This window comes from Numida meleagris, chromosome 2 (assembly GCF_002078875.1).
Source record: "Numida meleagris isolate 19003 breed g44 Domestic line chromosome 2, NumMel1.0, whole genome shotgun sequence".
In the NCBI taxonomy this organism is placed as follows: Eukaryota; Metazoa; Chordata; class Aves; order Galliformes; family Numididae; genus Numida; species Numida meleagris.
In genome coordinates, this window is record NC_034410.1 from 4,044,992 (window position 1) to 4,059,834 (window position 14,843).

The window sequence follows — 14,843 nt, forward strand, 5'->3', positions numbered from 1 at the left end:
CCTTTCATTAGGCCAGAAACGCTCATCGTGTATGGCATGACCTGAGCTCTGCCAGTGAAATCATGCACATAAGTACAGGCTTGCAGAGCTGTTACTTGTCCATGTAAAGTAACTCACACCGTCACACCCAGAAGGGTTTGGTGACCAGTTGTACAAGCTCCATGGGTTATTTAAGCACCTGCTGCAGTTAGGAAATCTTCTACTTGCCTCATCCAGGCCTCAGCATCGTTGTGCTGGGCAGACTTGAGCTGGTAGCAGGTGTCCTTATGGAAAATTGGATGGGAAGAGGTTCCTCTCTAGAACAGCTGCTGCTTCATGCTGTAGGAATCACAGGGACAGTTGTCTGATTTCGTGCGTGCCTCAACAAAAGCAATTCCTGTTATCAGAGTGATTCCTTGGTGCCCCTTGTATCCACGTGGGTACGCTCAGCGGCATATCTGCTTCAGGGTAGGAAGCAAGAGAACTGGAGGGAACCATCTTGAAGAAGCTTAGTCTCTCAATTTTATTGTCAAATCCATCCGGAAGTACTCAGGACCGTATACTCCTGTTTGCATTTGACAAGAAACTGTGCTTGGTCCTTTTCTATCTGCAGCTCATTAGGCCTTCACCTCTCTCCGTTGGGATCAGGCAAGATGCTTGAGTGACACGTTCTTAGTAGAGCTCTTGTGGTTCAGAACTTGCTCTGCGGGGAGAGAACCCACGTCTTGGGGTGTGTGTACTGCTTAGAGGAGACAATACAAGCAGGATCTGAGTGTGGCTCTGTGTAATCCTCTGCCTGTGTGATCTGTCTTTCAGGTGCGCGTCTCAAGCGGCTGATTCCAGTCAAGTGCAAGACCATGAAGAACGAGTTCCCAAGTATCTTGCGGTTCATTACAATCTGTGATTACACCAATCCTTGCACCAAAAAATGGTTCTGGACAAGACTGGCAAAATCTCTCTTGCTGCCATGATGCAAAGTTTTGAGAGCCGCGTGCTCTGTTTTTTAATCTGTCCTGGCTGTGCCTTCGGACCACGGTGTTCCTGCAGCATCTCCTGCCACTGCAGAACTTGGATCCTCGCAGTCAGTGTTTGGAGCCTGCAGCTGGGAACAAAGAATTTCCTCTAGCACTTTTTCTTAACTTGGAAGGGGAAATAGAGCAACTGTGTGGGTGTTCCTATTCAAGTCAGCGAGCAACAGCGTCCAGCACTTGGTGTAGTAAGAAATTTTCCTGGAAGCATAGAAAATTTATGCTTGAAGACTGAGTCACTGATAGGAGGTGGCTCTGTTGTAAAGTGTTTAATGAGACCTGGGAATATGAAATGCTGGTATAAGACACAAATTAATGAAAGCCTCAGACTGCAGGCTTTTTGAAACAAAAGGTTCATGTTATTTTAAAAGCTCTCTAATGGCTGTAGTAACATTTAGGGAAGGGGTCTCTTTAAAATTGCAGTGAAATCCCTTGCTGGCCGGGCAGCACAGGAATTGCTGAGGTCAGTCCCTGGCCCATGCTTGTTCTGAGCCTCCTTCAGTCTTTCCAAAAGAGCAGAAGCATATTTTAATAGTTAAACCGCTGCAAAGCAGCTAATGGTGGCACCTTTATTCTTAGCAACATCTGCAAGGTCAGAGCAGTTATCCTTGTAATGATAACTAATGCAGAACTACTGAATTCAGTTTATTTTCTGTGGATGTTTTCATCCATGGGCTGTATCACAACATGCCTGTTCCATATTCCTTTACAGGGTAAATTCCTCGTTCCTAGCATCTTCTGAGTAGTCCCTCATATTTGACATAAGTGATTTTTTTTTTCTCATTGAAGCCAGAACTGTAAGGATGGACACACTCTTGCAGCCTGTCTGTGTTCATGTGGCATTCGATTAAGTGGCAAGTCTTCTACCAGCATTTTATATTCCCGGTCCTGATTAAATGTTTATGAGAGAGACTCCCTTTATAAGAAACTCAATCTTGAAATCTGTATTTTTGTGGAAGTCCTTACTACACAATGTACAGGATGCTTTTGCTCATTGGCTTGAACAGGATTGCATCTGTGCACTATGTGGGTCCAGTTCATCAATTGTTTGACCTTTAAGAGCCTGCCAAAGCACGTCAGCTTTTAGGATGCCTCAAAGGCACAGGGGTAAATACCAAATAAAGAGTGAACTGAATTATAGATTGGGCTGTTTAAATTATGAAAGATAATGTTGCCTTAATAGGAAAGAGCATCTTTTAACTAACTGCCACAGTTATTAATCTGTGAGCAAGAATTCTGCGCAGAGTGGTGGTTTAAAGTGACCTGTTGGGATATTAAACAGATTTTCAGTAACTGTTTACATTGGCAAGAGGAGAATCTTGCTTATGTATCTGCAACTGCTTGATCTCTGCCACTTTGTTCCTTACCTCAGCCACTGACTTGGGTTGCTTTTACAGCTTACGGTTCTACTAGCTTGCATCTCTAAGATTGTATCTGGATTATTATTAATTTTTTTTTTAGGATATGTTATAAAGCATTTCCAGGGCTGAGTTCCTCAGACAGGGATGTGTGCACCTGTCTCTTCCTCAGTAAATGGATGCTCGCTTACCAGAGGTTGTTGCCGTGTCCTAGCAGGTGCTGTGCACCTTCCTCCTGGCCAAGAGAGGCCTGTCCTCGATGTGAACACAGCATTGTGTTTTAGGGTACAGTTTTAGAGTAGGCTCATAAACTTGGTGTTTTTCAGTCCCTTCTAACTGCTGCCATGGTACCAAGGTGACATTTGCACCTTTCTGTCTTCTTGGCTCCAGTGAGAAGCCCGTGGACATGTGAGGAGAGGGGTTAAGCTGATGATGAGTTTCTCAATAGTTTATCTTCATGTCCTCTTGCCCTCAGGTCTCTCCTGCAGGAAGGAGACAGCTGTGTGCCTTGGGGCTTTTGCATAATCGTTAAATGTTAATTATATAAGAGTTTCTGGAGGCTGCTTGATCCCCAGTCAGTCCTGGGGCTTGGTGAATTCCCATACTCCAGAGTGTCTATCAACATTAATTACGGGTCACTGTTCCCAGGACTGAACCAGATCCCTCTTGAATTGCGAGCTGAAAGAACTCATCCAGTGTCTCATTAGGGGCGAGAACAAAGGCAGGAGGCTCTGGTCTGGACGCTAGAGGGAGGCAATGGGCCGTGCTGCCAGCACTGGAGCTGCTGGGCTCATGCTGCCAGGGGAGAAGCCTGGCTGCCCATTGGAGGAATGGGCACTGAGCTCTGCCTGAGTCCTGAGTTGTAGAATCGTAAAGGTTGGAAAACACCTCTAAGATCATCCAGTCCAACCATCAACCCATCCCCACCATGGCTGTTAACCGTGTTCCACAAGTAGGGCTTGGTGGTGCTGGGCTGGGCACGGAAGGAACACAGTCTGTGTTTGCCATCAAACACTTGTTGGATGTCTCTACAGAAGGGTGTGTGGAACTTTCTCCTCCCATTTTGCCAATATAAGGAATGTCTGGGGCTTTTTTGTTTTCCTTTGCTTCTTGCAACCTCTTCTAAGGAAAGTATACCTAAAAGTTGGAGAGTTTTGGTGGCAGACCCAACTTGTGCAGTGACTTCTGCGTGGGTCCTGGTGTGTGGTTTGGGACTTGAGATGTTGCAAATTAGGAGAAATAATAGCAGCAAGAGCAGTAACAGCCAGCTTCGTAATAGATGATCAGGCGGGGAAAGTGCAGCTTCTGGAAGGGAAGTCAAACCAAGAGCTGAATTCCTAAATCCTCAGACTTCCAACAGATGAATTCACGCAGATGTCAGTGCTTAGGCTGGGTTTCGTTATCACTTAACTGCACTTGCTCCTTCTGGCTGGCTCAGGTGCGACGCAAGTATCGCTGTTACTGGAGTGCTGCTTTCTTACAAGCAGTTAACATTTGTCCTGTAGACTAAACTTATTACTTCGGGGCAGAGCGCAGTAACAGCCGTACCATGTGAAATGTATGGTTCGAACGTGTACCCTTGTCTGTGTAAATTCCAGTTCATGCACTTGTGACGTTTTTGCATCTGTCTTGGCACGGTGGCTTTATGAAGTGTGACATCTCCGAATGACAAAATCAAGTTAGTGTGAGCGTGTTTCAGTGGCGGTCGTAGTTCTCCTCCCCCTTTTTGGCACTTAGTGGAAGGTCAAATGTTTGAGCACCTTTAGGAAAGGAACTGAAATCATGATGTTACATGTTGGGTTTATTTTTTCCATTTTGTTTCTTTCCCTCATTGAAATTGTCCTCGTACCAAATCATTTATTTTTATAGAGAGAGATATATATTTATATTACTTTCTATCCCGATAAAACTCTTTAGAAAAGCATACACCATGTATAGCCATTCTGAAAATAGTCAACAGTTTTCTCTTTCAGACCAACTTTGGTATGTGACAAAACATTGTAAAATAAAGAAGCAAAACCCTATGGCCTGGATATCTTTCTTGGGTGTCAGAGAATAAATGCTCGATCTGAAAAGGAAGCGTCAGTGAGGAATAACGCGGGCTATTTCTTTGTTGTTTTCTTGTTTTGCCTAAAACATTTCCCCAGCAGAGGCTTTTGAGAGTGCCTGGAATAGGGAGAGGTGTGACTGAGCCACACCAGGAAGAAAATTACAAAGAAATTGTACTTCAGACACGTGTGGTTCCTCTTCTGCAGGATGCAGCGTGCACGTGTCACCGTGCCAGCTTCAGCTCTGGTCCCCATCACAGCAATGGAGCCGGGGCTTTGGCTTCCTGCCCCTATGAAGCAGGGCTGCTGGATGTTGTGCTCCTATTCTTCACCTTTTGTAGAAATCCCAGAAAGGACCACAGCGCTGTGCGGCGGTACTGAGGATTTTGCCAGCTTCATTTCCTTAGGCAGGCAGCTTGGAGTCAGTCCAAGGCAGGGAAATAATTCACAAACGCAGCAGCTGTTGGGCCAGGCCCTACCACAGGGAAAGCTGAAGGATCGTTGAATCAGAGAAATGTTGGTTGGAAGGAATTTCTAGAGGTCAAGGAGAAGCTGCACTTCACATCAGGAGAGGCTATATGCTAAGCCTCCTGCGGGACAGTATTTCCTATAAGGGCTATGAAGTAATGCCTTTGCTATGGCAGCTACAAAGCCATATGCTCAGTGATATGGAAATCATCTTCGCTTGTATTATTCTAGGTTGAAATCGCTGCATGAAGAGCCTAGCAGGAGAGTCTCATTCCCAGGCCTGCTGGAATCCCCTGACTTCTGATGCAGCTTTGTGCCACTCAGCCCCTGGATCGTTTTGAGTAGTTGGTGGTTTTTGTCTGCGCTCGGTCAGGTGGGCTCAGGGTGTCCAGCTGTGAGAGCTCTTTTTCTCTGTCATTCCTCTTGTGCCAGAAGAAACTTCTGTTTCATTCCCTGTTGCAGGTTCCGTGCAGGAATGTCAGTGCCCGTTTACTGGAGGACAGCATTTACCTGGTGAAATTTAGCAACTTGTGTAAAATGTTCTCTAAGCTTCAGGGTTAGAGGGTGATGGATAGAGCATTGCTCCTCGATTGAGCAACTTCTGGTCTTTGTTACGCGGACATGAAAAGAGTTGCTTTCTCGTGACAGAAACGTTGCTTGGTCCAAAGGGCACATCTACTGGCAGAAAATTAGCATAGGGAAGAAAACAGGCAGGAAAATGGCTGGGAAAACGTTGTTTGATTATCCTGGAAACGTATTTTAGTAAGGCAATTAAAAGAAGAAAAAACACAAGGTTAACGTTGTTGGAAAGCATGCTAATAGAGTTTAGAAACCTCTGTCAAACCTGCTGGGGCTTTACTAAAGAAGAAGACATTTGCTGTGCACAAATACTTTAGTGTAACTACTTTTGGTTCAGCTGATGCTCACCAGGATGTTGAGATGACTTTGAACTTCTTGATAATCACTATCAAGCCCTGCCCAGCAAACCTGTTCATTTTGTAGCAAAACCTGCAGTCAGGAGCATGAATGTTGTATCCATTCTGGTGCCGCTCTGTAAATGTTTCATTGATCGAACCTTTATTTAAGTGTTAAACAGTCCAAAAGTCTCACTTACAAACAATGCATTTTCTGCTCCCACTGCAGAGTCCATCTTAGCAATGTGCTGTTCTCTCCATCCATTTATTGCAATAAAGCTGTCTGTGCAACTTCCCTGTTTCTCAGACTGGCTTAGAATCATCGGATCATTAAGGTTGGAAAACACCTCTAAGATCATCTGGTCCAACCATCAACCCATCACCACCACGCCCACCAACAATGTCCTGCAGTGCCACAGGTTGGATTTTGGAGGTGCTGGGCTGGAAGTAGAGAACAAACACAGTCTGCATTGGCCATCAGATGCTTGTTGGACATCTCCATACAAAAGTACATGAAACTTTTTCCTCCTTCTGTTTTGCCCCTGCCTTCCCGCTGCCCTCAGATTGGGGACAGACGCATGGGCCTGATGTTGCGGTGGTGGAATTGCTCCGTGCTGCACTTCCAAGCTCCTCTTCTCCTCTGTGTGGGGTGACAGAGCCCTGGAACAGGCTGCCCAGAGAAGTGGTAGAGTCTCCTTCTCTGGAGATATTTGAGACCCACCTGGATGCTTTCCTGTGTGATGTACTGTAGGGAACTGCTTTAGCAGGGGGACTGGGCGAGATATCTCCAGAGGTCTGTTCCAGCCCCTCCGATTCTGTGATTCTCAGCAGAGCTGCAGAGGGAGGACACGGGTGGCAGATGGCTGCTAGCACAGATTCTCTGTAGGAACGTGCCAGGGTTTCCTCAGCTGCCAAGTGTCCAGATTCTCCCCAGACCAGACAGGTTTTGTACTGCTCTCAGCCCAACCCATGCGGTCACGTGAAGAAAGAGAAAAGCAGTGCAGCAGGCTGAGTGCCAGTCTGCAGGGGAAAAGTTCAGTGGGTTTTGCTGACTAGTATGGTGGGCAGCTGCCCCAGGGCAGGTGATGAGCCAGACAACACAGGACCCAGAGGAGAAGAAGCCCTGCTCTAAGCCCAGTGAGAATGAGCAGGCTTTGTGGTATTAGTCTGATTGGGTTTGTTAATGAACTCAACGCCAAGAGGTGATAAAATGGGTCTTTATCATAGAATCATAGAATATCCTGAGTTGGAAGGGACCCATAGGGATCATCGAGTCCAATGCTGGCTGCACACAGGACCCCCATCCACTATTTAGGATACTAAAGTTAGGGAAAGTATGGGCTCACAGGAAATACGTTCAGACAAATGTGGGCGTTACAATGAAATGAACTTTCACAAACTTTTTGCTGCATTTTTCTGGCTCTAATCTTCAGCTCTGCTCGCCTTCTGATTGTGTCAGCAGAACTAATTTAAGAGCCGTGCGTCCTAAGGTGCTTAACTGCTTGCGTGCCAGCTTGTGGTCTGCTGCCTCAGAGACCAAAAGTGCCATTTGGATGGGGAAAACTGGGTGAATGCTCCGAGAATCCACGTGCTGGTCCCTGTCCTTCCTAAGCCACGGCAAACCATGAGGAGTGCTTTAGAGGAACGTCTTCATAAAAGTTTGGAAATCTGTGGGACCGACTCAAAACCACTGAATGGGGGAAGATAGAATGTGGGATTTTGGGCAGCACTTGGCAGACTGGAATAAATGTGGAAATGAGATTTAAATTGCTTGGAGTTGAGGTCTAAGTCGGCCATTGGCCTTAAAAAACGTCACCGTCTCAGCATCTCTAAAACCTCACATGGGTATTAAGAGAACATCGTTTTTCAATATCGTTAAAGGGCTTTGCAGGTATCTAGAAGGAAAGGCAAAGAAGAGAAGTGTCGCGTTTTTTAGCTCTAAAAATGAATACACCCTGTTTTTCCTGACAGTTCCTTGGTGACTTAACCTCTCAGCTCTGTGTCTGGCATCTGGTTAGCGGCATTGTTTTATCGAGCGTTGGGAATGGAAGCTCTTAAGATTTTCTCAGAAATGTTGCCTAATCAGCATGCTGCTCTCGGCAGACGGGCTTTTCTTCAGCTCCAAGACATGCATATTGATCAGTCATTTACTTTTGTTACCTAGCATCCTTGTCATCGATTTTAATTGTTCGCTAGTGAAGACGAAGCATTCAGCACACGTAGGATTGCCAGCTCTGAAATCTTTGCTTTCTGCACCTTTCTCCAGACGGTGCGCGCAGCTAAGCCCTCAGGAGCAGCGAGTCTCTCTTTCAGCTAGCAATCTGCACAAATTATGCAGCAGTCAATTTTTTCTCTATTAAATCAATTTCTGATTGTCTGTGACAGCTTTCCCTGCCGCATGATTTCACACTCGAGCAGTTTGTTTCTGAGGTGCCACGTGGGTTTTTTTTTTCCAAGGGGTGGTGGTGGCACGTTTAACTCACAGTTAAATCATGTCTTCCCAGCTCCCTTTTCCTACTTACCCGATTAGTGCAGATTCAGGTGGCTGCTAAAGGAAGGATTCTCTGTGAGCCTCCCTGTCTGATTCTCTGTTCTCTGGGGAGATTTGAGTGCTTTCCTATTTCCTCACTGCTGGGGCATCAACATTCTCAGGCATCAGCTCCCACATTCTTGGAGATCCAAACAAACCTCAGTAAGAGTGTGCAACTGCAGAATGGCCTTGGATTTTAGATCTGACTTCAGAGCTTCTTGTGGCTCCTCTCTGGCTCCTTGTCAGCCCACACAGCTTCTCCTGGGCTGTTCCATAAGACTTCTCCTGCTACAGAAGTGGAACAGTTTCTCTAAGACAAAAATTCAGCTTGGTCCTCTGTCTGCCAGAAAGATGAATCTTCCTGTCCCCATGGTGCAAAATAACAAAACGGGGAGCTTGTGTGATTCATTAATTTTTCTTCCTGCAAAATAACTTCTTAGATTGTTCCTATCTTTTTAAAACATTCCTACACTCTCAGAGAGCTTTCATTGTAATTATTTCCTGAAGGCTCTCTATGTAGGGACAGTGGTCTCCTCCTACTGGTTCTTTGATTTAGGTTTTCCTTGACTTTAGATACGCAAAAAGTGATCCTATTTTTGGCAGCCTGCAGTCAATGTCACTGGAATTCATGAGTAGGGAGGAAAGGATGTGAACTATTCGAACAGATTTTTTTTTTTTTTTCAAATGAGATCTCTTTACATACCCATCGCCATAGTAATAAGCTCTGAGTCACTGTTACACTGAACTATTAAACTATTATCGTAAAGTCATGTCATTAGAATCTGTTCATGTGAACCAGTAACCTTGCTTGGCCTCGGCGTAGCTGGATTCAGGAAGACACTGCCCATTTGTAAGGATAAGAACAATATTCCCTCACACGTCTTATTCCCCGATGGCAAAAAATAAATGAAATCTTATTCCACTCTGTCTTTCTATTTCTAGGGTTTCTCTTCTCACTTCCTTTTAAGTTAATTCACCTAGCTTCACTGTAATGTCACAAAAGATGGTCTATTTTACTTCTTCAAAGTTTGCCAGCTATAAATGGGACAGACTGAGTCTGAGCGCTCCCAGCTGCCAGAATATCTATACAGTACGACAGAGGTGTTAACCTGAAAGCAGCCACGTCTCCTCCCAGGGGCTGCTTGCTTTGTTCAGCCCTGCCACGACCAGCCCTCAGGAGGAGATGTAAGTACATAGGTACATAGGGACGTTCAGGGCTTCTTTGCTGCAACAGAAAGTGGCAAGCAAGGGAGCTGGCATTACTGAGTATTTTTCTAGAAGACTTTTGTTGAATAATAAAATGTCTGAAGTGGTCATAAATATAGGCACACCCGCAAAGGTTTATGTGATGGAACCATCAGTCTTCAGCCTCTCTTCATAAATCTCAAAAGAGGAGTCAGCCCAGGTGGACCCGCTTGTACATCAGGGTCTGGCTGCTTGCATCAGGCTTATTTTGCGCCTTCAGCAAAGAGGAGGAAAGCCCTCAAACACATTCTCAATCTCTCTGTCCTGCCCAACTGCTTAGAAAATGTTTTATGGTGGAGATTTACCGTCGCCAGAAAAGGCCAGTGGGAAAATCATCCTGTCCCTACAAGCTGTTCCAACGAGACAGCTGGATTCCTAGGGTTTAAGGAGGTAATGGGCAAGTGCTATCTTTCATCAGCTTCTTTAAAGACAAAGCACTATTGTAAGCCAGAACAGAGCAAGGGCTGATTATTAAATTGTTGTATGTGGCAATCAAGATCTTGTTGTAATTATTTTAGCCTGGAATCAGTTTTATATTAGATTTAAAGGAGGCAGCAAAGCTATAATCTGTTAGTAAGAGGGTTAATAGACTTTTGACTTGTATACTAAAAATAAAATGCATAAATGTAGGGGAAAAAATAGAGAAAGAAGCAAAAACCTGCCTTGATCCTAAGCTCTTTCCTTGTTTCCTAACATTAAAAATCTGGGGGATATTTTTGAGTGGAGGAAGCGAGAGAACAGTGCAGTTTCTGCTGAGAGGCAGTTGGGATGGGATAAGAAGTATGTTTGCAGAGCAGAATTTGGTTCCAGTGCACACAGTGTGGAGAACCAGAATTTACCAGCCAAAACCAGGCCTTCAGCCACTTGACTTCAAAGTGACCTCAAAGGTGAGTTTGCAATGACTTAGCACACGGCAGCGAATGACGGGGCGGAGATACCTGCTCTAACACAGGATCATTTATGGAAACCTGCTGGTGTAGTTCAGACTGGCATTTGGCTCATGTTTTGAAAACAACTACTATAAAAAACTTGCTCCGACAGAAAATTATTAAACCACTATTCCTTACCCCACTGCGTGGTCCTTGGCAAAAATGCCACGGAAACTACTTTGGAGATAAGTGTATGCCCGTGTTTGTTAGCTCGAAGGAAAACTGCCATGTTTTTTATTAAATAAAAAGCTGCCATTGATAGAGTAAGATCCCTTCAATAGACCTGAAAGTATTTCCATGAAGAAAGAATAGCAGGCAAATTTTGTAGCGCACCACGGCCAGGCATTCTGTTTGCCAACACACACTTGCACTATTCTGAACGTAATAAAACAGGCATTGTTGAGTTCCCTCTTGCTTTAGTAAGCCATGCCCGTACCAAGCCGTTCAATAAGCACATTAACTGCTTTTGTTTGTAGGAATCATGGTGGCTAATGCACACTCACTCACAAACAGCCATTTATGGTGCCTTAAAAAAACCTTGACGTAGAAATGTGGCAGTGAATGCCGCCGCCCCAAACATGACAGATCTGTAACTCTAAATGCCTCTGCGTGACTGTTCTGAAAGAGCAGTTCCAAGTTCATCTGTACCAAGAGACAAATCCAAGAGTCTACGTGAATAGTAAGATGAAATACGCTACGCCTTGATGAGCAAACTGCAATTTAGACTAGTTTTCTGTAATCCAGGTGCAACTGAAGTTTGTTTACGGTCACATTTAGGATGATGATAAAACGTATTACCAATTGCTAAGCATTGTACAGGAGTAACTTCTGTGCACTGAATGTTAGAATCACCATCCTATGCATTAAGCATCAGTTTTACAATAGCCAATATTATCTGAACAGGAAAAAAAAGGCAAAAGGCTGGGTAGTGCCAGTAAGTTGCAAAGAAACAATAAGTAATTGGCCCACAAAGGCAGGAAACCATGTGCCGTATGAGAACGAGAGCTTTTTGTGTGAATGTGTGTGTGTGCCTGCCTGTTCTGGCCACCTCCAAAGGCACTAAGCCAGGCAACAGGAACAGGAGCCCTGGGGACATCAGCACGATGCGCGTGTCAGAAGAAAACCTTTCCTCAGCTGTGGAATCCATGGGAGGTGGGGACTGCCCGGTCTAATCATTGTAGTGCTTTACTGAAAATAAAAACTACAGGAAAGCCAGGTCTGAGACCTTCCCTTGGACTGCAGCCTTCTTACCTGAAAGAAGCCTGGAATTCTTTCACTTCTCAGTCTCCCCTAAAGCTCGGTACAGAGCGGAGGTGGATACACAGGAAACTGCTTTTCCACGTCAGATTTCTGCTAAAATTTCTTGTTATTTTAGCAAACTGGTTGATTCAGCAGTACCACTTCACAGGCTGTTTTATAAATAGAGATGTTTCCTCGGCCCTGAAGAGCTTACAACCTACATGAGACAGACAAAATACAGCAAATCAGTAAAAGCAGGATGAGCAGAATGCTAATGCTGAAACAGGAGAAGGTGCTGCTCGAAGGTGTAAAGCGGGCAAAGGATTAAGATCTTCACAAGACAGCTCCCTTTTTTTCATCTTTCATCAGACTGACATTGCAACAACCTGGCTGCATGAATGAATGAATGAATGAATGAATGCAACAGCAACGCCTTGACTTTTGAACAATCCCAAATGCTCATCGAAGATTTCATTAAACGCTCATTTAAAAACAAACACAATATCTAGACTCTTCGTGAATGAGAGGCTTTGGTTTAAAAATGTGGAAGTGCAGAGCTGAGAAGTTAAAACACAGCATTAGTATACGTTCCTGAGGCCACTGGTGGTCTTGTCAGTGCACATTTGAGATTTTAGTTTTGATCAATGCTTGTGTTAATTCGGAAAGGATAGGGTTCATTGTGGGCCTAATCCTGTGCTATTGATCTAATACAACAGGAGTTTTAGCAACACCTTCGGGGGAGAATTTTCTGCATAAAATAAGAGATTTCAAGATCTGATTCTGACTCTGCATAAACGCTGCAGTAAAATTAGGCATATGTATGATTATGGTTATAAAGGCTTACAGCATGTGCTTAAATACTTTCAGGATCAGGGCCTCTGTCGTTTTTTTGTGGTTGATGCCTGGCTGAGATTCCTTTTTAACATGCTGTTGCTATCAGAAATACGACACTGGCCACATGAGTGCATGCTCCAGGGTAAAACTGACTTTTAATTGCTTCAAAAACTGCTTTTATAACATAGTTAAGAGATCACAGAGACCGTTCTGAGCAGTAATTAAAGCATATTTAGCAAATACAAAGTATTGTTTGGCTGGGGAACATTTAATGCAGTCAAGCAGGAAAAGTGAACAGCTTTTAAGCTGAAAGCTCTGCCTTATGGACAGAGACCATCTTTGTTCAGTGTCTGCACAACTGCATCAAGATGGGACTGCGGGCCTCTTGCATCTGTAAGACAAAAAAAGACCAGAAGGAAAGAGACAGTGTCCCATGTGAGGTAGCGCAAATGAAAGTACTGAAGGCATGCCACGCATTTGGCAGAATGCTGTGGCCTTCCACAAAGCCTGGTTCATCAGAGGCATCTCAGGAATGTGTCCCAATCAGCTAAAAATATGTATAACTGATGTTCCTTGTCTCGCAGCAGTGTCTGTTACCAAGCTATAAGAAGAACAGGAAAGAACAATGGAGCCTGACACTGAAGTCCTACATCTTGCCAGATTCACCTGACGACTTCCACTATGGCTGGTGATAGCAAGAAATCCATTGTTTTATGTATTTTAAGTCAGCTGTAGACAGCAGCCTATGCGGGTTCATGGTACCAGTTGGCCAAACGTTCCTCTTCCTTTTATGTATTTATTTATTTTTCTTAACTGAATGTGTCCAGATCTACATTGCTCCAGTTATGGACTTGTGTGCCATCAACTCCCGGATAAGGGTGTCGAACATATTGCTGAATGCTGACATTCCATGGAGCATACGGAAGTATCAGACAGCTGAGAAACCCTATAATTGCTCATCTTCAGGTGCAGAGAGTGGAAAACCAGACTCTGTGAACCCTTCATACCCATCCTAACCCCAGGCCCTATTTTTAAACAAGGAATGTAGATCAAATCCAGGCAAGGCCGTGCTGTTGCTGTCCTTCAGTATACACATGAGCTAACTAACAGGGAGATGCTGGGATCAAGTGAACTGCTCATGACACCAAGCTGAGTGATACCATTGACACAACAGAAGGAAGGGATGCTCAGAGGGCCAGAGTGCCCATGCTGTGAAGGAAGGCTGAAGGAGCTGGGGGTGGTCAGCCTGGAGAAGGCTCTGGGGAGACCTCATTGTGCCCTTCCAGTACTTAAAGGGAGGTTACAAACAGAGAAGGGACCGACTTTTTACATGGTTTGATAGTGACAGGACAAGGGAGAATGGCTTTAAATTAAAAGAGGGGAGACTTAGGTATGATGTCAGGAAGAAATTTTTTCACTGAGGCCCCAGCACTGCTTCCCACAGAAGTTTTGGATGCCCCGTCCCTGGAGGTGTGCAAGGCTGGGCTGGATGGGGTCCTGGGCAGCCTGTTCTGGTGGGGGGTGTCCCTGCCCACAGCATGAGGCTGGGCCTGGACGATCTCTTCCAACCTAAGCCGTTCTATGATTCTATGTGCCTCTGAAATGCAGCACGTAACAGGTTATCAAAAACTGGCATTGATGTGAGATCCTCCAAACACAAAGAAGCAATGTCCCCCGTCTACCAGGGGGACTTCTGGCACACAGGGACTGTGCCCTGGAGGGCCCACCCCCAGACCCCACCCTGAGGAGAACCCCTCACGGCAATTCCCGGCCGCCCTTCCCGCCACCCGCAGGCCCCTCGGGCGCAGGGACCCTGGAGCAGGACATGAGGTGACTGACAGCCCCTCCGCCAATAGGAGCGGCCGGTTCGGCAGCCGCTAGCCAATCGCTGCCCGAAGTGGGTTTTAAGCAACCAACCCCGCCCTCTTAGCTCTAGAAGGAGGGGAAGGCGCTGGCGCCGCCATCTTGTGTGTGGCATCCCCGCCCTTCCCTTTCTCCTCTTTACCGATCCTTTCTCCACATCCCGCTCTCGGCACCCCGCTGCAACTCTCCATCCCTGAGTAGCGACGGCGTGAGAGAGCGATGGCAACGCGCCCTACGCTCTCACTAACCCGAGGGGAAGGCGGAGAAGATGCCGCGCTCAAGATGGCGCCGGGCGGCGCCCTACAGGCGTGGAGGGCGGGCGCGCGTGGCGGCGGGCTCTGGTGACGTCATCGCGCTCTGGGCATGGGCAGGTGGAGGGAGCAGGCAAAGTTTGGCCGGCGGTAGCGG

General features: G+C 45.7%; 1 protein-coding gene and 1 long non-coding RNA gene across 2 annotated transcripts in view; one reads left to right on the forward strand and one right to left on the reverse strand.

Moving 5' to 3' along the window:
* The window catches only part of MYD88 (myeloid differentiation primary response 88), a 15,076-nt gene extending 13,891 nt beyond the window's left edge, over positions 1–1,185 (forward strand). The window contains exon 5 of the mRNA XM_021388057.1: positions 796–1,185. Within this exon, the coding sequence (XP_021243732.1) occupies positions 796–950 (155 nt within the window). The 3' untranslated portion in view covers positions 951–1,185. The remainder of the gene's footprint in view (positions 1–795) is intronic.
* LOC110394264 overlaps positions 1–14,769 on the reverse strand; it is an 18,746-nt gene extending 3,977 nt beyond the window's left edge. The window contains exons 1-2 of the long non-coding RNA XR_002435485.1: positions 14,684–14,769; positions 11,751–11,955 (exon numbers count right to left, since the gene is read on the reverse strand). This is a non-coding gene — a long non-coding RNA (uncharacterized LOC110394264). The remainder of the gene's footprint in view (positions 1–11,750; positions 11,956–14,683) is intronic.